Genomic DNA, 26,685 nt, shown 5'->3' with positions numbered 1-26,685 from the left:
TAAACCCCCCAAAGCATAATGCTGACCCCACCTGTCTGTATCTGTGGCACAGTATGTGTTCTGAGCAGCCATTCGCCTGGACATGAGGTATCCGGAGACGACCGTTGACCTACTGTGATGAGAAATCAGTCAACTGCGCGACATGTTTCCCTTAAACTTTGATCCAATTCAATGATCCCATTCCAATGAAATAATAACTGAGGTGCACCAGTATAGGAACACATAGGGTCATATGCTGTGTGGGATGTTCCTTGTTGTGTTTGATGAATGTTCAGATGAGGAACTTTTTGCAGTAATTACAATGCTGTGATGTACAGATTTGCAATTACTACGAGGTGCATTCAAATTCTAAGGCCTCCGATTTTTTTCTAATTAACTACTCACCCAAAATCGATGAAACTGGCGTTACTTCTCGACGTAATCGCCCTGCAGACGTACACATTTTTCACAACGCTGACGCCATGATTCCATGGCAGCGACAAAGGCTTCTTTAGGAGTGTGTTTTGACCACTGGAAAATCGCTGAGGCAATAGCAGCACGGCTGGTGAATGTGCGGCCACGGAGAGTGTCTTTCATTGTTGGAAAAAGCCAAAAGTCACTAGGAGCCAGGTCAGGTGAGTAGGGAGGACGAGGAATCACTTCAAAGTTGTTATCACGAAGAAACTGTTGCGTAACGTTAGCTCGATGTGCGGGTGCAGCCCTTCCCAGACGTTTTTGTTGCAGTGCAAGAAGGAATTTGTTCTTCAAAAGATTTTTGTAGGATGCACCTGTTACCGTAGTGCCCTTTGGAATGCAATGGGTAAGGATTACGCCCTCGCTGTCCCAGAACGTGGACACCATTGTTTTTTCAGCACTGGCGGTTAACCGAAATTTTTTTGATGGCAGTGAATCTGTGTGCTTCCATTGAGCTGACTGGCGCTTTGTTTCTGGATTGAAAAATGGCATCCACTTCTCATCCATTGTCACAACTGACGAAAAGAAAGTCCCATTCGTGCTGTCGTTGCGTGTCAACATTGCTCGGCAGCATGCCACACGGGCAGCTGTGTTGTCGTCCGTCAGCATTCGTGGCACCCACCTGGATGACACTTTTCGCATTTTCAGGTCGTCGTGCAGGGTTGTATGCACAGAACCCACAGAAATGCCAACTCTGGAGGCGATCTGTTCGACAGTCATTCGGTGATCCCCCAAAACAATTATCTCCACTTTCTCGATCATGTCGTCAGACCGGCTTGTGAGAGCCCGAGGTTGTTTCGATTTGTTGTCACACGATGTTCTGCCTTCATTAAACTGTCGTACCCACGAACGCACTTTTGACACATCCATAACTCCATCACCACACGTCTCCTTCAACTGTCGATGAATTTCAATAGGTTTCACACCACGCAAATTCAGAAAACGAATGATTGCACGCTGTTCCAGTAAGGAAAACATCACCATTTTAAGTATTTAAAACAGTTCTCATTCTCGCCGCTGGCGGTAAAATTCCATCTGCCATACAGTGCTGCCATCTCTGGGACGTATTGACAATGAACGCGGCCTCATTTTAAAACAATGCACATGTCTCTATCTCTTTCCAGTTTGGATAAAAAAAATCGGAGGCCTTAGAACTTGAATGCACCTCGTAACATGTCTATTTGCAGTACAGTTCTCCTCTCTGGGTCTTCTTTCTCCTTCCCTTGGACTTCATCTCTGGTGCAGTATGGCCCATGCTGGAGATAAAATTCTTGCTTATCTACATTCAACAAGATACAAAAAAAAAAAAAAAAACTGAAAACTCCCCCATATAAAATTGGCTACAATTTCACTTCAACAGCTACATCACATGTTAACGAAATTGTGGACAACTCAATGCCTACTCCTTAACAAGCTTTGACAAAGACTCTCCAAAGGAACTTATTCTTTTTTTTATAATGTAGCCCATGATAACGCTCTTCCACCTGGTGTGCAAGATGTACGAGACAGGCAAAATACCCTCTGACTTCAATGGAGAACATAATAATTCCGTTTTCAAAGAAAGCTGGTGCTGAGAACACTATTAAATTATCGGTTTAGTAAGTCATGGTTGCAAAATACTAACACAAATTCTGTACATAAGAATGGAAGAACTGGCGTAAGCCAGCCTTGGGGAAGATCAGTTTAGATTCTAGCGAAATGCAGGAACTCGCAAAACAACACTGACCCTAGAATTTCTTTCAGAAGACAGGTTAAGGAAAGGCAAACCTATGTTTAAAGCATTTGTAGACATAGCAGAAGCTTCTTACAATGTTCACTGGAACATTCTCTTCAAAATTGTGAAGATAGCAGGGAGCAAAAGGCTACTTACAACTTGTACAGAAACATGTTGACAGTTATGAGAGTCAAGGGGCATGAAAGGAAGACAGTGGTTGACAAGGTAGTGAGACAGGGTTGTAGCCTATCCCCAATGTTATTCAATCTGTATATTGAGCAAGCATCAAAGGAAACCAAAGAAAAATCTGGAGTAGGAATTAAAGTCCAGCAAGAAGCAGTGAAAATATTGAGGTTTGCCGATGACAATGTAATTCTGTCAGAGACAGCGAAGGATTACGAACAGCAGCTGAATAGCATGGGCAGTATCTTGAAAGGAGGATATAAGATGAGCATCAACAAAACAATACAAGGATAATGGAATGTAGTTGAATTAAATCAGGTACTGCTGAGGGAAGGAGATTAGGAAATGAGACACTTAATGTATTACTAGGTCTACAACTTTGCTTCCGCCGTATTTTCTCAGGGCTTTATTGTGAAAAACTTACAAAAAAATTATCATTACAGTATTGCCCATTTCTGGCCACTACATTCTCCCATCTTTTGGATAGCATACGCATACCGAGGTGGAAGAACTGGGCATCTTTTGTGGGGATCCATGAAGCGATTCAATTTTGCACTTGTTCATATGATCGGAAATGCTGATCAGCCAGACCATATGCCACTGATCGAAAAAGGTGGTAGTCAGAGAGAGAAACATATGGAGAATACAGGGGAAGCGATAGGACTTGTCATTTCAACGTTTCCATGTATATTTTGATGGGTTTTGCAACATGAGGTAGAGCACTGACCGGCTGCAAAATTACCTTTGCGTGTCTATATTGCTGTATTGTGACTGTTTGTGTTTCAGTGCTGGGCTCAAATGCATCAATAGCTTGGGATAATGATGTCCTGGGACTGTCTTCATCTGTTTCAATAGCTATGAAAACATTCTGTCTCCCACCGCCATGCTGGTCTTTGACATCAAAATCACCATTCTTAAGGCATTGAAAACATTCTCTGGATGTTCTTCCACTAATAGTTCCCTCACCACCGGTCTTACCCAGCATTTTAAGAGCCACAGCCACAGATTTCTTCATGTTAAAGCAGAAAATTAAAATTTCCCGCAACTGACGAAAAATGGGTACGTAAGTTGACGTACTTAATCGAGAATGGCCTTATGATGCAATGACAAATCGACTAATATTTTTATGGCATTATATTTACAGATGCCTAAGTTTATTGTATTAAACCTACGACCAACCACCCGAACCGCACTTGCCGCTACTGCCGTCTACTGCAAAACGGTGGAAACAAAGTTGTAGACATAATAGATGAGATTTGCTATCTGGACAGCAAAATAACTGATGATGGATGAAGTAGAGAGGATATAAAATGTAGACTGGCAATGGCCAGAAAAGAGTTTCTGAAGAAGAGAAATTTGTTAACACTGAATATAGATTTAAGCATCAGGAAGTACTTTCTGAAAGTATTTGTATGGAGCGCAGCCATGTATGGAAGTTAAACATGGAGGATAAACAGTTTATACAAGAAGATAATAGAAGCCTTTGAAATGTAGTGCTACAGAAGAATGCTGATGATTACATGGGTAGATCTTGTTCCTTATGCAGAGATACTGACTAGAAATGAGGAGGAAAGAAATTCGTGATTCAACCTTACTAGAAGAAGGGATTGGTTGACAGAACACATTCTGAGGCATCAAAGGATCACCAATTTAGTATTGGAGGGCAATGTGGAGGGTAAAAATCGTAGAGAGAGACCAAGAGATGAATACACTAAGCAGATTCAGAAGGATGTAGGCTGCAGTAGGTACTGGGAGATGAAGAAGCTTGCACGGGATAGAGTAGCATGGAGAGCTGCATCAAACCAGTCTCAGGACTGAAGACCACAACACTCAGAACAACAACAACAACATGCATGCTTATCTACGGGGTGTGGTATGTCTCAGAGGCAAAGATGCAACTGCATGACATAATTACCAAATCAGTCGGAATTCTTGACAAAACTGCATGGCTGCCCCCTTCTTGCAGGAGCACTACTTCCATCATACGGTTTAACATGGACTTTACAGATGTGATATGTTACACATGAACGGTGTGCCGTGAAACAGTTGTGCCCACACCAGCATCATACTCCATCATCAAATCCACCTATCCTGCCTTACATAGCAGACATTGTCTCATGTGGTGTGAACGTCCGACATCCTGTCACTTCTACATCTACATCTACATCTACATCCATACTCCGCAAGCCACCTGACGGTGTGTGGTGGAGGGTACCTTGAGTACCTCTACTGTTGGATCTCCTCTATCTCTTCTATCAACCCTATCTGGTACGGATCCCACACTGCTGAGCAGTATTCAAGCAGTGGGCAAACAAGCGTACTGTAACCTACTTCCTTTGTTTTCGGATTGCATTTCCTTAGGATTCTTCCAATGAATATCAGTCTGGCATCTGCTTTACCGACGATCAAATTTATATGATCATTCAATTTTAAATCACTCCTAATGCCTACTCCCATATAATTTATGGAATTAACTGCTTCCAGTTGCTCAACTGCTATTTTGTAGCTAAATGATAAGGGATCTATATTTCTATGTATTCGCAGCACATTACACTTGTCTACATTGAGATTCAATTGCCATTCCCTGCACCATGCGTCAATTCGCTGCAGATCCTCCTGCATTCCAGTAAAATTTTCCATTGTTACAACCTCTCAATACACCACTGCATCATCTGCAAAAAGCCTCAGTGAACTTCCGATGTCATCCACCAGGTCATTTATGTATATTGTGAATAGCAACGGTCCTATGACACTCCCCTGCGGCACACCTGAAATGACTCTTACTTCGGAGGACTTCTCTCCATTGAGAATGACATGCTGCGTCCTGTTATCTAGGAACTCCTCAATCCAATCACACAATTGGTCTGATAGTCCATATGCTCTTACTTTGTTCATTAAACGACTGTGGGGAACTGTATCGAACGCCTTGCGGAAGTCAAGAAACACGGCATCTACCTGTGACCCCGTGTCTATGGCCCTCTGAGTCTCGTGGACGAATAGCGCGAGCTGGGTTTCACATGACCGTCTTTTTCGAAACCCATGCTGATTCCTACAGAATAGATTTCTAGTCTCCAGAAAAGTCATTATACTCGAACACAATACGTGTTCCAAAATTCTACAACTGATTGACGTTAGAGATATAGGTCTATAGTTCTGCACATCTGTTCGACGTCCCTTCTTGAAAACAGATATGACCTGTGCCCTTTTCCAATCCCTTGGAACACTACGCTCTTCTAGAGACCTACGGTACACCGCTGTAAGAAGGGGGCAAGTTCCTTCGCGTACTCTGTGTAAAATCGAACTGGTATCCCATCAGGTCCAGCGGCCTTTCCTCTTTTGAGCTATTTTAATTGTTTCTCTATCCCTCTGTCGTCTATTTCGATATCTACCATTTTGTCATCTGTGCGACAATCTAGAAAAGGAACTACAGTGCAGTCTTCCTCTGTGAAACAGCTTTGGAAAAAGACATTTAGCATTTCGGTCTTTAGTCTGTCATGCTCTGTTTCAGTACCATTTTGGTCACAGAGTGTCTGGACATTTTGTTTTGATCCACCTACTGCTTTGACATAAGACCAAAATTTCTTAGGATTTTCTGCCAAGTCAGTACACAGAACTTTACTTTCGAATTCATTGAACGCCTCTCACATAGCCCTCCTCACACTACATTTCGATTTGCGTAATTTTTGTTTGTCTGCAAGGCTTTGGCTATGTTTATGTTTTCTGTGAAGTTCCCTTTGCTTCCACAGCAGTTTTCTAATTCGGTTGTCGTACCACGGTGGCTCTTTTCCACCTCTTACGATCTTGCTTGCCACATACTCATCTAACGCATATTGTACGATGGTTTTGAACTTTGTCCACTGATCCTCAACACTATCTGTACTTGAGACAAAACTTTTGTGTTGAGCCATCAGATACACTTTATTGTGGTTTCACTGTCCTTCAACAACTTTCCCCAGGTGCTCGCAGCAGCAGCATTCTTCAGTAATGTGCCAGCTTTGCCATTTTCAAGGTGCCAATCTGTCCTTTGTCACCACAGTCACTACACTGGATTTCCCTATTTGTGGCCCGTATCATTGCTAGAATGATTTCCCAATCATCTGATCCACTTAGATGTTTTCCTTACCACACCACATGCCTGCAACACTGCCAAACGGTATTCAATCTCACTGTGGGTAGTGAGTGTAATGTTTCAGTTTACCAGTGTATTTGCTGCAAAAGAATCAAGTTGCTTACCTGGAAATTAAGGGCGCATACATGGACTTAGCAAATGTCATGAGATAGGCACTTAATATTGCTTGGGGCCTCCTCTGGGCCTGTGGACTGCAGTGAGATCCCATGGAAGTGAGTCTACAAGTTCCTGGTATTCCTCTGGAAGCAGATGACACCAAACTGTTTGTAGGGCACCAGCCACTTCTGGTCTGTTCATGTGTGCAGGATTCACAAAAATGAGCCTGCTTCCCATGACCTTCCAGTTATGCTTGATGAGGTTCAATCCGGGCTGGCCATCTAAGTCTTACAACTTCCCCTGCACATTCCTGGAACCATTCCTGGGCAGCATGGGAGTGATGCGGTAATGCATTCTCATCTTGAAACACTGCAGAACCATCAGGATGTCGGAGGACCAAAAATGGGTGGAGGTGGTCCTCAAACTCGACATGCCGCAGACTATTCAAAGTCCCTTGCAGAACAACTAGGGGGAAGGGGGGGCATTCTGTAGCAGGAAAATCCATCCCAGATCATAACAATCAATACTCTCAGAATTATTAAGGAAATGTATGAAGACTATGAATGCCAAGCACTACATCTACATATACATCACTACTCTGCAATTCACATTTAAGTGCTTGGCAGAGGGTTCGTCGAACCACAATCATACTATCTCTCTACCATTCCACTCCTGAACAGCACGCAGGAAAAACGAACACCGAAACCTTTCTGTTTGAGCTCTGATTTCTCTTATTTTATTTTGATGATCATTCCTACCTATGTAGGTTGGGCTCAAAAAAATATTTTCGCATTCGGAAGAGAAATTTGGTGACTGAAATTTCATAAATAGATCTCGCCGCGATGAAAAACGTCTTTGCTGTAATGACTTCCATCCCAATTCACGTATCATATCTGCCACACTCTCTCCCCTATTACGTGATAATACAAAACGAGCTGCCCTTTTTTGCACCCTTTCGATGTCCTCCGTCAATCCCACCTGGTAAGGATCCCACACCGCGCAGCAATATTCTAACAGAGGACGAACGAGTGTAGTGTAAGCTGTCTCTTTAGTGGACTTGTTGCATCTTCTAAGTGTCCTGCCAATGAAATGCAACCTTTGGCTTGCCTTCCCCACAATATTATCTATGTGGTCTTTCCAACTGAAGTTGTAACACCCAGGTACTTAGTTGAATTGACAGCCTTGAGAATTATACTATTTATCGAGTAATCAAATTCCAATGGATTTCTTTTGGAACTCATGTGGATCACCTTTTTCGTTATTTAGCGTCAACTGCCACCTGCCACACCATACAGCAATCTTTTCTAAATCGCTTTGCAACTGATGCTGGTCTTCGGATGACCTTACTAGACGGTAAATTACAGCATCATCTGCGAACAACCTAACAGAACTGCTCAGATTGTCACCCAGGTCATTTATATAGATCAGGAACAGCAGAGGTCCCAGGACGCTTCCCTGGGGAACACCTGATATCACTTCAGTTTTACTCGACGATTTGCCGTCTATTACTACGTACTGCGACTTTCCTGACAGGAAATCACAAATCCAGTCGCACAACTGAGATGATACCCCATAGGCCCGCAGCTTGATTAGAAGTCGCTTGTGAGGAACGGTGTCAAAAGCTTTCCGGAAATCTAGGAATATGGAATGAACTTGAGATCCCCCGTCGATAGCGGCCTTTACTTCGTGCGAATAAAGAGCTAGCTGTGTTGCACAAGAATGATGTTTTCTGAAACCATGCTGATTGCGTATCAATAGATCGTTCCCTTCGAGGTAATTCATAATGTTTGAATACAGTATATGCTCCAAAACCCTACTGCAAACCGACGTCAATGATATAGGTCTGTAGCACTACCTAATGGAGAACTAACAGAGCCTTTCAAAGTTAATTAGGGAGTACGACAAGGGTGTACTCTTTCGCCAACACTATTTCTTTTCGTGTTGGACGATGTGATGAAGAGAGTGATGGGGGAACGGAAGAGAGGTGTACGATGAGGGATGCCGGATAGGCTCAAAGATCTAGATTTGCAGATGACATTTGCTTAATGGCACAATGATATCGAGACATCGAAGAGAAATTGGCCAGGTTGCAGAGAGCGGTGGAAGTTGCAGGCCTCAAGATAAATGTTCACAAAACCCAAAATTCGACCATCACAAATAGGCTGGCCATTAATGGAGAGGACGTAGAACAGGTCCTATCTTTCCTCTATCTCGGAAGTACAGGGATACTACAAATGATTGAAGCGATTTCACAGCTCTACAATAACTTTATTATTTGAGATATTTTCACAATGCTTTGCACACACATAAAAAAACTCAAAAAGTTTTTTTAGGCATTCACAAATGTTCGATATGTGTCCCTTTAGTGATTCGGCAGACATCAAGCCGATAATCAAGTTCCTCCCACACTCGGTGCAGCATGTCCCCATCAATGAGTTCGAAAGCATCGTTGATGCGAGCTCGCAGTTCTGGCACATTTCTTGGTAGAGGAGATTTAAACACTGAATCTTTCACATAACCCGACAGAAAGAAATTGCATGGGGTTAAGTCGGGAGAGCGTGGACGCCATGACACGAATTGCTGATCATGATCTCCACCATGACCGATCCATCGGTTTTCCAATCTCCTGTTTAAGAAATGCCGAACATCATAATGCAAGTGCGGTGGAGCACCATCCTGTTGAAAGATGAAGTCGGCGCTGTCGGTATCCAGTTGTGGCACGAGCCAATTTTCCAGCATGTCCAGATACACGTGTCCTGCAACGTTTTTTTCGCAGAAGAAAAAGGGGCCATAAACTTTAAACTGTGAGATTGCACAAAACACGTTACCTTTTGGTGAATTGCGAATTTGCTGCACGAATGCGATTCTCTACCGCCCACTTCACCATTAAGAAAAAATGTTGCTTCATCACTGAAAACAAGTTTCGCACTGAACGCATCCTCTTCCACGAGCTGTTGCAACCGCGCCGAAAATTCAAAGCGTTTGACTTTGTCATCGGGTGTCAGGGCTTGTAGCAATTGTAAACGGTAAGGCTTCTGCTTTAGCCTTTTCCGTAAGATTTTCCAAACCATCGGCTGTGGTATGTTTAGCTCCCTGCTTGCTTTATTCGTCAACTTCCGCGGGCTACGCGTGAAACTTGCCCGCGCGCGTTCAACCGTTTCTTCGCTCACTGCAGGCCGACCCGTCGATTTCCCCTTACAGAGGCATCCAGAAGCTATAAACTGTGCATACCATCGCCGAATGGAGTTAGCAGTTAGTGGATCTTTGTTGAACTTCATCCTGAAGTGTCGTTGCACTGTTATGACTGACTGTTGTGAGTGCATTTCAAGCGCGACATACGCTTTCTCGGCTCCTGTCGCCATTTTGTCTCACTGTGTTCTCGAGCGCTCTGGCAGCAGAAACCTGAAGTGCGGCTTCAGCCGAACAAAACTTTATGAGTTTTTCTATGTATGTGTAGTGTGTCGTGACCATATGTCAATGAATGGAGCTACAGTGAATTTATGAAATCGCTTCAATCACTTGTAATAGCCCTGTATAGTCACAACTACAGGAGGCACTGAGGACGACGTCCATAGTCACATCTGCAAAGCAAATGGTGCATTTGTACAACCGTACCCTGTCTGGAGAAATAGAAACATCTCAAAGAAGACCAAACTCCAGCTTTTCAATAGCAATGTGAAGGCTGTTCTGTTGTATGGTTGTGAAACTCGGAAGGTGACTAACCACATCAAAAACCAGCTCCAAGTTTTTACCAACCGCTGTCTCCAGTGTATTTTAAATGTGAGATGGCCAGATATAATGACAAATGAAGATCTTTGGAGGGAGACAAATCAGTAACCAATCAAGTTACAAATCAAAGAAAGAAAATGGAACTGAATTGGGCGTACATTGAGGAAACCAGATGGAGCTATTGAAAGGATGGCACCGGGTTGGAACCCTCGAGGAGTTAGAAAACGTGGTCGTCCAAAAGAGATGTGGCAAAGGACAATTGAGAGAGATGCTGCAGAGGATGGGAAAACCTTGAGTGGAGTGAAGAGACTTGCTAGAAATGGTACCAGGTTGAGGAATTTCATCACAGCACTAAGCAAAGATCATAACAAAGACACCACTATCTCGGACCACACCTTCTCGACAGGTGGGATCCACTGATTTGTGTGCTCTGTGCCACATACAGTGTGTCCCATCGGCACGGTGCAGCTGAAATTGTGATTCATCCAACCGTATCAAGTTATGCCATCGCTCCAGTGCCCATCCCTGATGACTGGTGACAAATGCAAGCCGTCGTGATCAATGACGCCGGGTTAACAGTGGCAACTGTATGCAATGTCGGCTCCCATACCCCGTGGAATCCATGTTCCTATGGACTGGCCACTGGAAGACGTGTCTAGCACATCCTGTGTTGAATTGAACTCAGATTTGTTGCACTGTTGGCCTATCACCAATACTGACAATAAGTCTCAGATGTCACCGGTCATGGTCATCAAGGGTTGCTGGACAGCTGGTAGTTTATCAGTAGTGGACTGTGACACCCTCATTTGACCATTCACAATACATGCTGCACATGGTCGAACATGTCAAACCAAATTCCTGCACTACTAATTCTCACCCGTCAGCCATCGACCACCGTACTCTGTTTGAATGGCATCAACTCACGATGATGTCACATGTTACACAAATCACTTGCACGACTACTCAGTCACTTCCCAGAAGGTCTCCTATACAACTGCAGCTGGCACATAGCATGTGTGGCGCGCATCCAACACCATAACCTTCTGTGCATAATATTTGCTAAGTCAGCGTACTTTTCATCAAATTTTCCTTCTTTCAAAAACAAGGTTATCAGTATCTCAATTAAGGAATGTAAATACTACACTCATGCTCATAAATTAAGGATAATGATGATACATGGTGAAACAACGCTCTGGTGGGCAGTTTGTGGGTTTAAATCACTTCGGGGTATGCGGTCATCGCATGATGGTCCTGGCAGCACTCCACATACGTAGAGGTGTGTTGGTGCACGTCAGAGTACGGCGCAGCAAGTAAATGTGCAGACGTTTCCACACGTGATAACGGTGACTGTGGGTTGAAAATGACTCAAAGAACACATACTGATGACATTATGAGGTGTAGAATACTAGGGCGACTGGACGCTGGTCAAAAACAGCAGGTCGTAGCACGGGCCCTCCGTGTGCCACAAAGTGTGATGTCAAGATTGTGGCAACGATTCCAGCAGACAGGAAATGTGTCCAGGTGCTACAGTACGGGACGTCCACAGTGTACAACACCACAAGATGACCGATATCTCACCATCAGTGCCCACAGACGGCCACGGAGTACTGCAGGTAGCCTCACTCGGGACCTTACCGCAGCCACTGGAACAGTTGTCTCCAGACACACAGTCTACCGACGACTGAACAGACACGGTTTATTCACCCGCAGACCTGCAAGATGCATTCCACTGACCCCTGGTCATAGGAGAGCCCATAAAGCCTTGTGTCAAGAACACAGTACATGGTCACTGGAACAGTGGTCCCAGGTTATGTTCACGGACGAGTCCAGGTATAGTCTGAACAGTGATTCTCACTGGGTTTTCAACTGGCATGAACCAGGAACCAAATACCAATCCCTTAATGTCCTCGAAAGGGACCTGTATGGAGGTCATGGTTTGATGGTGTGGGGTGGGATTATGATTGGTGCACTGCATGTCTTTGACAGAGGAACTGTAACAGGTCAGGTGTATCAGGACACCATTTTGCACCAGTATGTCCGCCTTTTCAGGGATCAGTGGGTCCCACCTTCCTCCTGATGGAAGATAACGCACGGCCCCACCGAGCTGCCACCGTGGAGGAGTACCTTGAAACAGAAGATATGAGGCGAATGGAGTGGCCTGCCTGTTCTCCAGACCTAAACTCCATCGAGCACGTCTGGGATGCACTCGGTCGACGTATTGCTGCACATCTCCAATCCCCTACGACACTTCAGGAGCTTCAGCAGGCATTGGTGCAAGATTGGGAGACTATACCCTAGCAGCTGCTCGAGTACCTGATCCAATGCCAACCCATTGAGTGACATGTGTACGTGTGTATGGTGATCATATCCCCTATTGATGTCGGGGTACATGCGCTGGAAACAGTGGGGTTTTGTGGCACATGTGTTTTGGGACAGTTTTCTCAACTTATCACCAATACCGTAGATTTGCAGATGTGTGTCGTATGTGTCCCCTATGTGCCTATGCTATTAGTGCCAGTTTTATGTAGTGCCACGTTGTGTGGCATGACATTTTGCAATTATCCTTAATTTATGAGCATGAGTGCAATACAAGAACAAAGTATTACATACAACTCTAAACTAAAAAGAGTACATTTTCAATAATGTTGTCATTAATGTGAGGGTCATTCAGAAAGTAAAGAACATTGAGCACCGCGCCTGGCACTAATCCTGCACAACCGCAGTCACAAGTGTGCCAGTTAGTTCCTCACCTATCACAGTGTGAACCAAGTTTTGCTGCCTAGCAGTCACACTTCTTCATTCTGTACCCTTTCGAAATGGCGGCATGTCTAAAAAATTCTGCCAAATGGGAAGTGTCATTCATATGATCAGCGTGGAGTTATTGCTAAGTAGAGAAACCATCAATTCAGTGGCTACTGTGAAACTCTTCAATGAATTTGGTGCACTGCTCAAAATGAGAAATGTGAAATATTGTCACAGCAAAGCGTATGTGATTCACGACATTGTGTGGCCCTGTGCACAAGCACGAACACAGCAAGAACTCCGACGTCTTAAGTGGGAAATTTTTGGACATCCTCCTTACAGCTCTTACTCTCCTTACAGCTCTGACTTGACACCAAGACATTTTCACTTATTTCCAAAACTAAATGAATTTTTGGGTGTAAGGCCGGTATTACACTATCAAATTTCTTTGTCAAATATCTTTGTCCAGTATCTTTGTCAAAGATATTTGATGGTGTAATAGGGAACTTTGTCAAATGTCATCCAATATTTGATCAAATCTAGGGCCTCGCTGTAGATATGATCAAAGAAGTCGCTTGTCTTCTGTTCACTGCAATGTGACATGTTACCACATGGAGCGCTAGCATCGCTGCAGCATTCTGTCGTCTGTAGTGTTTTTATAAACATTGCCGGTAAATACAATTGGTGTGTGCTGACAACTACAAAATTAATAGAGATGTCTGAAGCTGATGAGGCACTTTACAATGTGAGGCACGTTAATTACAAAAATACACTCCTGGAAATTGAAATAAGAACACCGTGAATTCATTGTCCCAGGAAGGGGAAACTTTATTGACACATTCCTGGGGTCAGATACATCACATGATCACACTGACAGAACCACAGGCACATAGACACAGGCAACAGAGCATGCACAATGTCGGCACTAGTACAGTGTATATCCACCTTTCGCAGCAATGCAGGCTGCTATTCTCCCATGGAGACGATCGTAGAGATGCTGGATGTAGTCCTGTGGAACGGCTTGCCATGCCATTTCCACCTGGCGCCTCAGTTGGACCAGCGTTCGTGCTGGACGTGCAGACCGCGTGAGACGACGCTTCATCCAGTCCCAAACATGCTCAATGGGGGACAGATCCGGAGATCTTGCTGGCCAGGGTAGTTGACTTACACCTTCTAGAGCACGTTGGGTGGCACGGGATACATGCGGACGTGCATTGTCCTGTTGGAACAGCAAGTTCCCTTGCCGGTCTAGGAATGGTAGAACGATGGGTTCGATGACGGTTTGGATGTACCGTGCACTATTCAGTGTCCCCTCGACGATCACCAGTGGTGTACGGCCAGTGTAGGAGATCGCTCCCCACACCATGATGCCGGGTGTTGGCCCTGTGTGCCTCGGTCGTATGCAGTCCTGATTGTGGCGCTCACCTGCACGGCGCCAAACACGCATACGACCATCATTGGCACCAAGGCAGAAGCGACTCTCATCGCTGAAGACGACACGTCTCCATTCGTCCCTCCATTCACGCCTGTCGCGACACCACTGGAGGCGGGCTGCACGATGTTGGGGCGTGAGCGGAAGACGGCCTAACGGTGTGCGGGACCGTAGCCCAGCTTCATGGAGACGGTTGCAAATGGTCCTCGCCGATACCCCAGGAGCAACAGTGTCCCTAATTTGCTGGGAAGTGGCGGTGCGGTCCCCTACGGCACTGCGTAGGATCCTACGGTCTTGGCGTGCATCCGTGCGTTGCTGCGGTCTGGTGCCAGGTCGACGGGTACGTGCACCTTCCGCCGACCACTGGCGACAACATCGATGTACTGTGGAGACCTCACGCCCCACGTGTTGAGCAATTCGGCGGTACGTCCACCCGGCCTCCCGCATGCCCACTATACGCCCTTGCTCAAAGTCCGTCAACTGCACACACGGTTCACGTCCATGCTGTCGCGGCATGCTACCAGTGTTAAAGACTGCGATGGAGCTCCGTATGCCACGGCAAACTGGCTGACACTGACGGCGGCGGTGCACAAATGCTGCGCAGCTAGCGCCATTCGACGGCCAACACCGCGGTTCCTGGTGTGTCCGCTGTGCCGTGCGTGTGATCATTGCTTGTACAGCCCTCTCGCAGTGTCCGGAGCAAGTATGGTGGGTCTGACACACCGGTGTCAATGTGTTCTTTTTTCCATTTCCAGGAGTGTATATTAAGAAGATTGGAAACCTGATCTGATCTGATCTGATCTGACCTAACCTAACCTAACCTAACCCTCTCCTGTAGCCAGGAATGGGAGTGTTACAGTGAGCCTGTCTTCTGCAGTTCTTAAGTGAATATTTTGCTTTGTGATATGAGGATACACTTCACTGAACACATACAGAAATGTATACTCATCCATTATTAAGTAATTGATGTACGACTTGACATCCTCCACTATAAGCTCACGTAACAAGTTTTGTAGAATGCTTTTATCGTGTCGTCGTAAAACCCACGGCTTCACCCAGGTATGTTTCCTTTTTTTCCCCCACTTCTCTTCCACATGTGCACACAGTGCAATTGTGGTACATGCAACTGCTGCGGTTAATAACAAGTTGTTGTTGTCAGCCATCTTGAACTTTGACGAAAAATATGATGACAGTGTAATACCCCTTCTAGCACTACGTCATAGATGTTTGTCAAATATATTTGACGGAATATTTGATCACATCTTTGACAAAGAAATTTGATAGAGTAATACCAGCCTTAAGCACATCTCAAACAAGCACTGAGATTGTGGCTCAAGTCTTGTACTCTACCACCAAAGACTTGTCGCACTCCTCTACCGCCAGACACGGGAACTGAAAAATTAGCCCCACGTTGCAATAAGTTCTTTGACAGCAATATATTGAGACACAGAATAAGGTAATGTGACTTTGTGAATAAAGTTCTGTCTTGATATCTTTTGTTTTTATTCGGTCATGTCAAAACATTCTTTACTTTCCAAATAAGATACTGTAACATAGCATTAGAACTGGTTCCACAACTAAAATAAAATTTAAACTGCTGAAGGTGTTTTGATTTGACATTTTATATCAAAACAGTTGAGCTCCTGCAACCATCTTGTATGAAGATGGGCTTACAGTTCTTTACTTTCTGGTGACCTCCTTAGTACGAGGCACTTTCAGAAAGTAAATGTACTGGATTTTAATATTTTTTAGAAAAAGTGTATTTCAAAAAAAAATTAAGGGGTGTTGTTGGTACACTTGTCGACTGTTTTTTTCTATATAATCATCATACTACTCAATGCCTGTCATGAGCGGTGGTATAAGCTTTTTAATGCCCTCCTCGAAGAACTCTCTCACCTGCTCCTCCAGACTTCAGAACCTTTTTCTGCACCTGTTTGTCTGTTGAAAATGTAATTCCCCTCGTGTGTGCCTTCAGCAAGGTGAAAAGATGATAACCTAAAGTTCCCAAGTCAGGGGAATACAGCAGGTGGTTCAAAACATGCCAACCAAATGAGTTCAAGAGAGCCTCAGTGGCTAAGTCTGTGTGAAGATTGCATTGTCATGCAATGAGCACACTCCCCTTATCATTCTCCTCCTTTCATTTTGAATGCTCCTTTTCAATCTCTTTAGAGTCTCACTAAGTCACTGTGCATTGGCAGTCTCCCAATGACGCACAAATTTGACCAAAATGAACAAAATTGTGCCTTTTCAGTCCCAAAAACACAGATGCCATGATTTTTTGCCCTAAATTGTTGTTTTGAAAATTTTTAGTAAATGGGAAATTTGTGTGACACCAGTATGATGGCCGGTTGTTTGTTTCAGGTGTGTAATGAGCCACCACGTTTCATCTCCAGTCGTGGCAGAGCCTAGAACATCCTCAGCTTCTAATTCGAGTGGCTCAAGAAACTCGCAGGTGCTAATGACCCAACTTTTCTTGTCCTGCTCTGTCAGCTGTTTTGGGATACATCCTGTGACAGTTGATGGTATCCCAGCATTTCTACGAGTGTCTCATACAACAGAGAGCTGGAGAGTTGTGGGAATATTGTAGAACTTTCATCCACTGTCAATCGGCTGTTTTCATGAACAGTTTCCTCAATTTTTTGCACCAACTCGTCTGTCAAAATGGAAAGTGCTTCACTCTTCTGCTCAACATGAACATTTGTTCTGCCACCACTAAACTCCCTACACCACTTAAACACACATTTTCTGTTCATGACATCTTTGCCGTGATCTGCTTTAATTCGCAAAAAGTTATGGGTGGTGTTATTTTTTCTGTAAGTAGCAAACAAATCATAGCACACGGCTTGGATTTGGCAGGATTTCTTGCCGATATCTTTCGCGCAACTGGACAAATGTGAGTTTACTGAGATGCTCACTCCAGAATTCGAAACCTGAACAGCTGTTAGCATGAGTGACATAAAAGTAGATATCTTAGGTGTTGCGAAACAACTCAAATCACTTAATAAAGGGAAGTCTTCCGGTCCAGATTGTATACCAATCCAGTTCCTCTCAGAGTATGCAGACACAATAGCGCCTTTCTTGGCAATCATATACAACTGCTCACTTGAGGAAAGGTCTGTTCCTAAAGACTGGAAAGTAGCACAGGTCACACCAATATTCAAGAAAGGAAATAGGAGTAACCCTTTGAATTGCAGACCCATATCACTGACCTCAATTTGCAGTAGGATTTTGGAGCATATACTGTATTCGAACATTATGAATCACCTTGAAGAAAATGACTTATTGATAAATAACCAACAGAAAATATCATTTTTGTGCAACACAGCTAGCTCTTTATTCCAGTGAAGTAATGAGTGTTGTCAACAAGGGATCTCAGATCGATTCCATATTCCTAGATTTCCAGAAGGCTTTTGACACCGTTCCTCACAAGCGACTATTAATCAAATTCCGTGCATATGGAGTATCATTTCAGTTGTGTGACTGGATTCGTGAGTTCCTCTCAGAGAGGTCACAATTCGTAGTGACAGATGGTAAATCATCCAGTAGAACAGAAGTGATATCTGGCATTCTGCAAGGTAGTGTCATAGGCCCTCTGCTGTTCCTGATTTACATAAACGATCTAGGTGATAATCTGAGCAGCCCCCTTAGATTGTTTGCAGATGACACTGTAATTTACTGTCTAGTAAAATCATCAGACGATCAATACCAATTACAAAATGATCTAGAGAGAATTTCTGTACGATGCCAAAAGTGGCAATTAGCACTAAACAAAGAAAAGTGCGAGGTCATCCACACGGATACTAACAGAAATCCGATAAATTTCAGGTATACGATAAATCGCACAAATCTAAGGGCTGTCAATTAAACTAAATAGCTAGGAATTACAATTACTAGCAACTTAAATTGGAAAGACCACATAGATAATATTGTGGGGAAGGCGAAACAAAGACTGCGCTTTGTTGGCAGAACACTTAGAAGATGCGACAAACCCACTAAAGAGACAGCCTACATTACACTTGTCCATCCTCTGCTGGAATATTGCTGTGCGGTACAGGATCCTTACCAGGTACGATTGACGGAGGACATCGAAAAATGCAAAGAAGGGCAGCTCATTTCCTGTTATCGCGCAATAGGGGCGAGAGTGTCACTGATATGATACGCGAGTTGGGGTGGCAGTCACTGAAACAAAGGCGGTTTTCTTTGCGGAAAGATCTATTTACGAAATGTCAATCACCAACTTTCTCTTCTGAACGCGTAAATATTTTGTTGACATCCACCTATGTAGAGAGAAATCATCATCATAATAAAATAAGAGAAATCAGAGCTCGAACGGAAAGATTTAGGTGTTCTTTTTTCCCACGCGCCATTCGAGAGTGGAACGGTAGAGAAGCAGTACGAAAATGGTTCGATGCACCCTCTGCCAGGCACTTAAGCGTGAATTGCAAAGTAACCATGTAGATGTAGACCATTCAGTGTTGCCAACCTGCAGAAAACAAAAAACCACAGCCCATTGCAGTCACACAGAACACTTATTTTCTGAACATGCCTCATACATTAGAAATCTTCTGAGTTGCAGTAGCGTAAAAACTTTTTTTTCGGTGCTGGTTCATCATTATGGTTCAGTGCTGAAAGTGTTAACAGCAGTGAGACAAGGAGCAGGAAGAGGTGCACTCACTGTCCGCCGTGGGGTAAGTCCTGCCCCATGATGCGGTCGTGTGGGCGCAGCAGCCCCGTGTAGACGGCGAAGTTTGCGGGCGAACCCGAGAGGGGTTGAACGTTCACTCCCCACTTCGCGGGGTCCAGTCTGAAGGCCTCCAGTGCGCGCTTCTGGACCAGCGACTCTATCATGTCGATGACTTCTGCTCCTCCGTAATACCTGCAGGTAATTCACACGGTAATATTATTGGCTATATCGCACCGGAGCTGTGCGACGAAGCGACAGGTTTCACATGCTGCATGCTGGATATGATGTTCCACACTCAACACAAGGACTGTGTCTGAGTGTTGTGCAAGAAGGTTCCACACAAAAGTAACTTACGTTTAATGAACAGCAATTCTGAATCAGTTCAACCGATATTACAGGGTGGTGCGTTCGTTTCAGCAAAACATTTTCCTGAGAATCCCAGGTTTTCCCATGTTAAAATTGCAAATTTCACTTAACTTATTTTAATTGTATGTGAGAACAGGTTTTGTTTTCATTGTTTTCATGGTCAAAAATGAAATATTTTTAGTTTCCAAGCTCAGGTAGGATTTACAGTTTTATCAATAATTGTGAAAATTATAAGCTCTTGCTGCCCCTGGAAACTGGGAATGGGACACTGCGAGTAAGTCGACAAAGTATTACTTTGAACTGAAATTAGTAAATAAGAACTAAAGTGTGTATTACTGAATGCTGACCCTTGAAACATGCAAGTTTCAAGATCCAATTTATATTTTGCATAAAATAAAAAAATTCTAATGTTATTTTGATCAAATGACACATTCACAGCTATGTGCAAATTATCATCAGCACGTTATACATCACACTTGCAATTGTGCAGTGGAAAAGCAGACAGGGAGCCTGACAAAACACGAACAATCTAGATTCCAGAGGTGGGCTAGCGTGCGGGAGATATTGTCAGGTATTACAAAAGTTCTAAGCACTTCTTCACCTTTCATTTTGTAACTCCGTAACATTGACTTAGAACATTTGTTTTCAGTGACAAGTAGTTAGACTATCCCTTTACTCTATCACAATTCCCTGACTTTTGCAGTAAGTTCTATTTCCATTTTTCCAGGTTTTCAAGGAAAATTGCTGTCCTGTATTAACTCTAATACTGATATTTTACAATCAGAAAGGTCACCTGACACCTCTCCCTTCTTTGCTTCATGTGAAACTTCACCTCCACAGATTCGTCTGTCGGTGCAGGTCCTCATACTGCCACTGAATAGTTCAATTTTGTTTGGATGTTGTTTACTCACAGTGTTTCAGCAAATACAATGCTGCCTTCATACACAGCCACTCTGAAGAAAGCAACAGAGTTGAATACCATAACTACACAACTGATAAAATATATAGAAAGTCCTACAAGTCTACACATACATAAATAAAGTTCCGGTTTCAAGAGACTGTAAAAAAAGAACCACTGCTGAGAATGATGTCTAATTTGAGTGGAATATGGTTGAAGAAAGGGAAAATGTCAGGGAAACAAAAAACTTTTACGAAAATTTTTCCAACTAAATGGTCATTTAAGTAACATAACTTAAACAAGTTATCACAACTTGTAAGAAAAGGAGAATTTTCTGCAATCAGTCTGGACAGAGAACTGAGGGAAAGACTCATAAAATGTTTTGTATTGAGTGTTCTTTTGTATGGCACTGAAACAAGGACTTTGAGGAAGAAAGACAGAAAGGATGGAGGCTTTTGAGATGTGGACATGGTGGAGGATGGACAGAGTAAAATATGAGGAGGTACTGAGAAGAGTGGGAGAGAAAAGACAGTTACTAGATGTAATAAAAAGAAGAAAAAGAAATTGGATTGGGTATATATTAACAAAAAGAGTGACGGACTGATAAAAACAGTTTTAGAAGGTTATGTAGAAGGGAAAAGGAAGTGAGGAAGGAAGATATTTCAGATACTGGATGACATGATGGATGGTATAACATACAGCAGCCATAAGAAGGAAGCAATGGATCGCAGAATATAGAGAGGGGCAAAGGACTTGCTAATATAGCAGAAAACTGATGATAAAACAAATTTGGCTACAAATGACAGATGAATTACAATACGACAGCTACAGTGTGGGTTGCACATTAAACCAATCATAATGTGCAATATGCATGACCACCAAGTTTGTCATTCAACCGTGTGGCACAGTTACGTATGTTCATCACCCATGGCAAAGTCATATCGTATTGATTGAAAAAATCAGTTTTTAATTACCCTGAGGCCAAAAACTGCATAAAAAGCAACAATGAAATTACAAGGGCTGTTCAATAAAGAATGATCATAATTTTTTTTTGACAACATACCTTTACTCATCCTCATAATTTTGATGGTCCTTCTCAAAGTAGTCTCCCATAAATGCGATGCACTTGTCCCAGCGTTTCTGCCAGTCTAAGAATAAATGCTGGAAACCATTTTTTGAGAGGTCCTTTAAAATCACCTCCGCAGCTTTCACCACTGCTTCTGACAATTGATGACTCCCACGAAGGCCTTTCTTCATGTTAGGGAATAGAAAAAAGTCACATGGAGCTAAATCCGGACTACAGGGAGGGTGAGGGATGCACTTCACAACGATTTTTGCAAGATATCCAGGAACAAAATTGGCAGTGTGTGACCGTGCATTATCGTGGTTGAAGCATCCAGCCTGCTTCACGGAAATGTGGTCTTTTGCACCTGACATGGACTTGCAATGTTTTCAGGACATCTCTGTAGTACTATCCAGTTACTGATGCATGTGCAGGTAAAACATGCTGATAAACCATTCCACGAATATCAAAGAATGAGATGACCATAACTTTCTCAGCAGAAGTATTATTTAATTAAGTTATTTAAGTAGCTTATTTAATAATAATGATAAGATAAGAAATACTTTAAGTTCAATGCTCAACTACACATTTTTATCACATTCTGAACACAGTGCCTCACAGAGAATCCCAGAATATCCCAGAGAGAATCCCAGAGTGACCCAGAGAGCATCCCAGAGTGCCCCTGAGTGCTAAAACACTAAGAAGAATCGCTTCTCGGCTTTTGGCAAGATCAATGTGTAGTTGATAAACAGATAAAGTTAGTGATGAAGGAGATTTCTATACTGAGCTTCGCTATTTGCTCTCAGGCTCAAAATGATGTAGTCAAATTTCATCAGCAGTGATTACATTTGACAGAAACTCCAGAGTTTCCTCTAACATCAACTTAACTGCATGCAGACCTGCACGCGAATGTCCTTTTGTTCGGGAATCAACAATCTTGGAACTCATTGCGCACAAACACGTGTAATGTGTAATTTTCCTGTCCCCAACATGTGGGTGGCACTCAATGAAATGTTCGGTATTTCAGAAAGTGATCTTAAGGTAATTCGTCGATCCTCTCTCACAATGACAGCAGCAGTGTAATTTTCTTCCGTAAGAGCAGTAACTGGAGCACTGGGTCCACCTTCCTTTGAAATTGATTGTCTCCCCTCTTTAAACCTTTGAGCTGTGCTGTAGGGAAGAACAGACTCTCCATAGCCCTCCTGTAACATTGCATAGGCATCAGCTGAAGATTTGTTGAGATGAAAGCAGAATATCAAAGCCGCATATTGTTCCTCATGTGTTACCTGCATTGCAGTGGTAGACGATACTGAACATCTCTGACCTTGCCTGCCTCTCACAGGCGGGAACCAGGAGTCCCAACAATGAAACTGCTATGGCGTGCTTGTTGCATTGTTGCACATTAAGCTAACAGAATATCATAAGATTAAATTACGACCATAAAAAATTATGATCATTCTTTTTTGAAGAGCCCTCATAGTTTATAACTATCTTGAGACTGCTGCAACACATGTCCAATATGCTGTCCACCATTTTCTGCCACAAGTTTTCTGAAAACTGAGAAATGACATGTTCCCCAGCAGATCAAAGCATCCCAGAGGTCACAATCAGAAATGTGTAGCACAATCTGTGCCTTCAATTTGGCTACGTTCAAAAATGTAGCACTGAACATAGCATCTTTCAGATAACACCACACAGACTAATATCAAGTGACCTGAACGAGCAAGCTGAAGTGAAATGATGGCTGATAATTCTAGCATTTCTGAAATGCTTCTGCAGTAGCCACTTTGCTGGCTGTGCAATGTGTGAAGGATCACCATCTCACATAAAAATGACCCCACCTATTCTTCCCCACTGTCAGAAGGTTGGAATGACATTTGTGCCCAAATGACTCTCATACTGTTTCCCAGTTATGGTACAGGAAAGAGGACCTTCAGGACTATCTCCTCTAAAAAGTACAGCCCTACAATGAACAAGCCATCACTCTCACAATACAGTCAGCTTCAAAGAATGAAGTGGTATATGTTATGTGCATGCTGATATTCTATTGCCCATATTCTGAAATTCTGCATATTGACATGTCCTTCGAGGCAGAAATGGGCACTGTCTGTCCACGGAGCATTCCATGGCCATTCACTGTCCATTTCCATGTGACCATGAAATTCTAGAGCAAATGTCTGTCTGATTGTGATTGGCAAGTCAGCATTCAGCAATTCCTGAACGTAGGTAATACCCTCGGATATCAAGAAGAATATAATAATTCCAATCCCAAAGATAGCAGGTGTTGACAGATGTGAAAATTACCGTACTATCAGTTTAATACACCACGACTGCAAATTACTAACATGAATTCTTTACACATGAATGGAAAAACTGGTAGAAGCCAACCTCGGGAAAGATAAGTTTGGATTCTGTAGAAATGTTGGAACACGTGAGGCAATACTGACCCGACAACTTATCTTAGAAAATAGATTAAGAAGAGGCAAACCTACGTTTCTAGCATTTGTAGACTTAGAGAAAGCTTTTGACAATGTTGACTGGAATACTCTCTTTCAAATTCTGAAGGTGGCTGGGGTAAAATACAGGGAGCAAAAGGCTATTTACAATTTGCACAGAAACCAGATGGCAGTTATAAGAGTCAGGGGGCATGAAAGGGAAGCAGTGGTTGGGAAGGGAGTAAGACAGGGTTGTAGCCTATCCCTGACATTATTCAATCTGTATATTGAGCAAGCAGTAAAGGAAACAAAAGAAAAATTCGGAGTAGGTATTAAAATCCATGGAGAATAAATAGAAACTTTACAGCAAAGGACCTGGAAGAGCAGCCATACGGAATGGACAGTGTTTTGAAAGGAGGATATAAGATGAACATCAACAAACGCAAAATGAGGATATTGGAATGTAGTCAAATTAAGTCAGGTGATACTGCGGGAATTAGCGTTATTGGAATGTAGTCAAATTAAGTCAGGTGATGCTGCGGGAATTAGATTAGCAAATAAGACATTTAAAGTAGTGAAGGAGTTTTGCTATTTGGGGAGCAAAATAAGTGATGTTGGTCGAAGTAGAGAGGATATAAAATGTAGACTGGCGATGGCAAGGAAAGCGTTTCTGAAGAAGAGAAATTTGTTAACATTGAGTACAGATTTAAGTGTCAGGGAGTCATTTCTGAAAGTATTTGTATGGGGTGCAGCCATGTATGGAAGTGAAACGTGGACGATAAATAGTTGGGACAAGAAGAGAATAGAAGCTTTTGAAATGTGATTCTACAGAAGAATGCTGAAGATTAGATGGGTAGATCATATAACTAATGAGGAGGTATTGAATAGAATTGGAGAGATGAGAAATTTGAGGCACAACTTGACTAAAAGAAATGATCAGTTGGTAGGGCATATTCTGAGGCATCAAGGGATCACAAATTTAGCATTGGAGGGCAGCATGGAAGGTAAAAATTGTAGAGGGAGACCAAGAGATGAATACACTACGCAGATTCAGATGGATGTAGGCTGCAGTAGGTACTCGGAGATGAAGAAGCTTGCACGGGATAGAGTAGCATGGAGAGCTGCATCAAACCAGTCTTTGGACTGATGACCACAACAACAACAACAAGTAATTTTACATGTACAGCAATGCAGAATGTTTTGTGGAATTTTATGCATGTGTTCACAGGCATGTCCAAAGTTTGGGCAATTCCCCATGCACTTCAAGTTTGCACACCACCACTCAACCCCTCCTGCAATGCTGGGGTCAAATCTTTGACTGGCGTTGGATCAACTGCTTTCCTTTCTACATCTACATCTATAATCTGCAAGCCACAATGAGGTGCATGGCAAAAACTCTTCCATCTGGATAGCAAGATGTACAAGATGGGCGAAATACCGAATATAGTAATTCCAATTTCAAAGCAGGCAGGTGCTGACAGGTGTGAAAATTACTGAACTATCTGTTTAATAAGTCACAGTTACAAAATATAAGTCACAGTTACAAAATATAAGTCACAGTTACAAAATATAATGCAAATTCTTTGCAGAAGAATGGAAAAAAGTGGTAGAAGCCGAACTCACGGAAGATCAGTTAGGATTCTGTAGAAATGTTTGGACACACAAGGCAATACTGACCCTACGACTTATCTTGGAAGACAGGTTAAGGAAAGGCAATCCTACATTTATAGCATTTGTAAATTTGGAGAAAGCTTTAGACAATGTTGACTGGAAAGCTCTCTTTCAAATTCTGAAGGTGGCAGGGGTAAAATACAGGGAGCAAAAGGCTATTTACATTTTTTACAGAAAAAACAGATGGCAGTTGGAAGAGTCGAGGGACACAAAAGGAAAGCAGTGGTAGAGAAGAGAGTGAGGCAGGGTCATAGCCTATCCCCAATGTCATTCAATCTGTATACTGAGCAAGCAGTAAAGGAAACAAAGGAAAAATTTGGAATAGGAATTAAAATCCAGGGAGAAGAAACAAAAACCTTCAGCTTCTCCAATGACATTGTAATTCTGTCAGAGACAGCAAAGGACTTTGAAGAGCAGTTGAACGGAGTGAAAGTGTCTTGAAAGGAGTACATAAGATGAACATCAACAAAAGCAAAACGTGGATAATGGAATTAAATCAGGTGATGCTGAGGGAATTAGATTAGGAAATGAGACACTTAAAGTAGTAAAGGAGTTTTGCTATTTGGGGAGCAAAATAACTGATGATGGTCGAAGTAGAGAGGATATAAAATGTAGACTGGCAATGGCAAGGAAAGCGTTTCTGAAGAAGAGAACTTTGTTAACACTGAATATGGATTTAAGTGTCAGGACGTACTTTCTGAAAGTATCTGTATGGAGCATAGCCATGTATGGAAGTTAAACATGGATGATAAACAGTTTATACAAGAATATAATAGAAGCCTTTGAAATGTAGTGCTACAGAAGAATGCTGAAGATTACATTGGTAGATCTTGTAAGTTCTGCAGAGATACTGACTAGAATTGAGGAGGAAAGAAAATCATGGCACATCCTTACTAGAAGAAGGGACTAGAAGTCACAGTTAACAAAACACATTCTGAAACATCAAGGGATCACCAATTTAGTACTGGAGGGAAGTGTGTGTGTGTGTGTGTGTGTGTGTGTGTGTGTGTGTTGGGGGGGGGGGGGAGTGAAAATCATAGAGGGAGGTGGGTGAAGAGATGAATACACTAATACACTAAGCAGAATCAGA

The 26,685-nt window shown here is 42.9% G+C and overlaps 1 protein-coding gene across 1 annotated transcript in view; it reads right to left on the bottom strand.

The window, feature by feature from the left end:
• The window catches only part of LOC126108232 (serine hydroxymethyltransferase, mitochondrial-like), a 205,713-nt gene that overhangs the window by 120,534 nt on the left and 58,494 nt on the right, over positions 1-26,685 (bottom strand). The window contains exon 4 of the mRNA XM_049913463.1: positions 19,154-19,354. Coding sequence (XP_049769420.1) covers positions 19,154-19,354 — 201 coding nt within the window. The remainder of the gene's footprint in view (positions 1-19,153; positions 19,355-26,685) is intronic.

This window comes from Schistocerca cancellata, chromosome 11 (assembly GCF_023864275.1).
Source record: "Schistocerca cancellata isolate TAMUIC-IGC-003103 chromosome 11, iqSchCanc2.1, whole genome shotgun sequence".
Lineage (NCBI taxonomy): Eukaryota > Metazoa > Arthropoda > Insecta > Orthoptera > Acrididae > Schistocerca > Schistocerca cancellata.
Note: the sequence above shows the minus strand (reverse complement) of the source record. Positions and strands in the feature narration are given on the sequence as shown.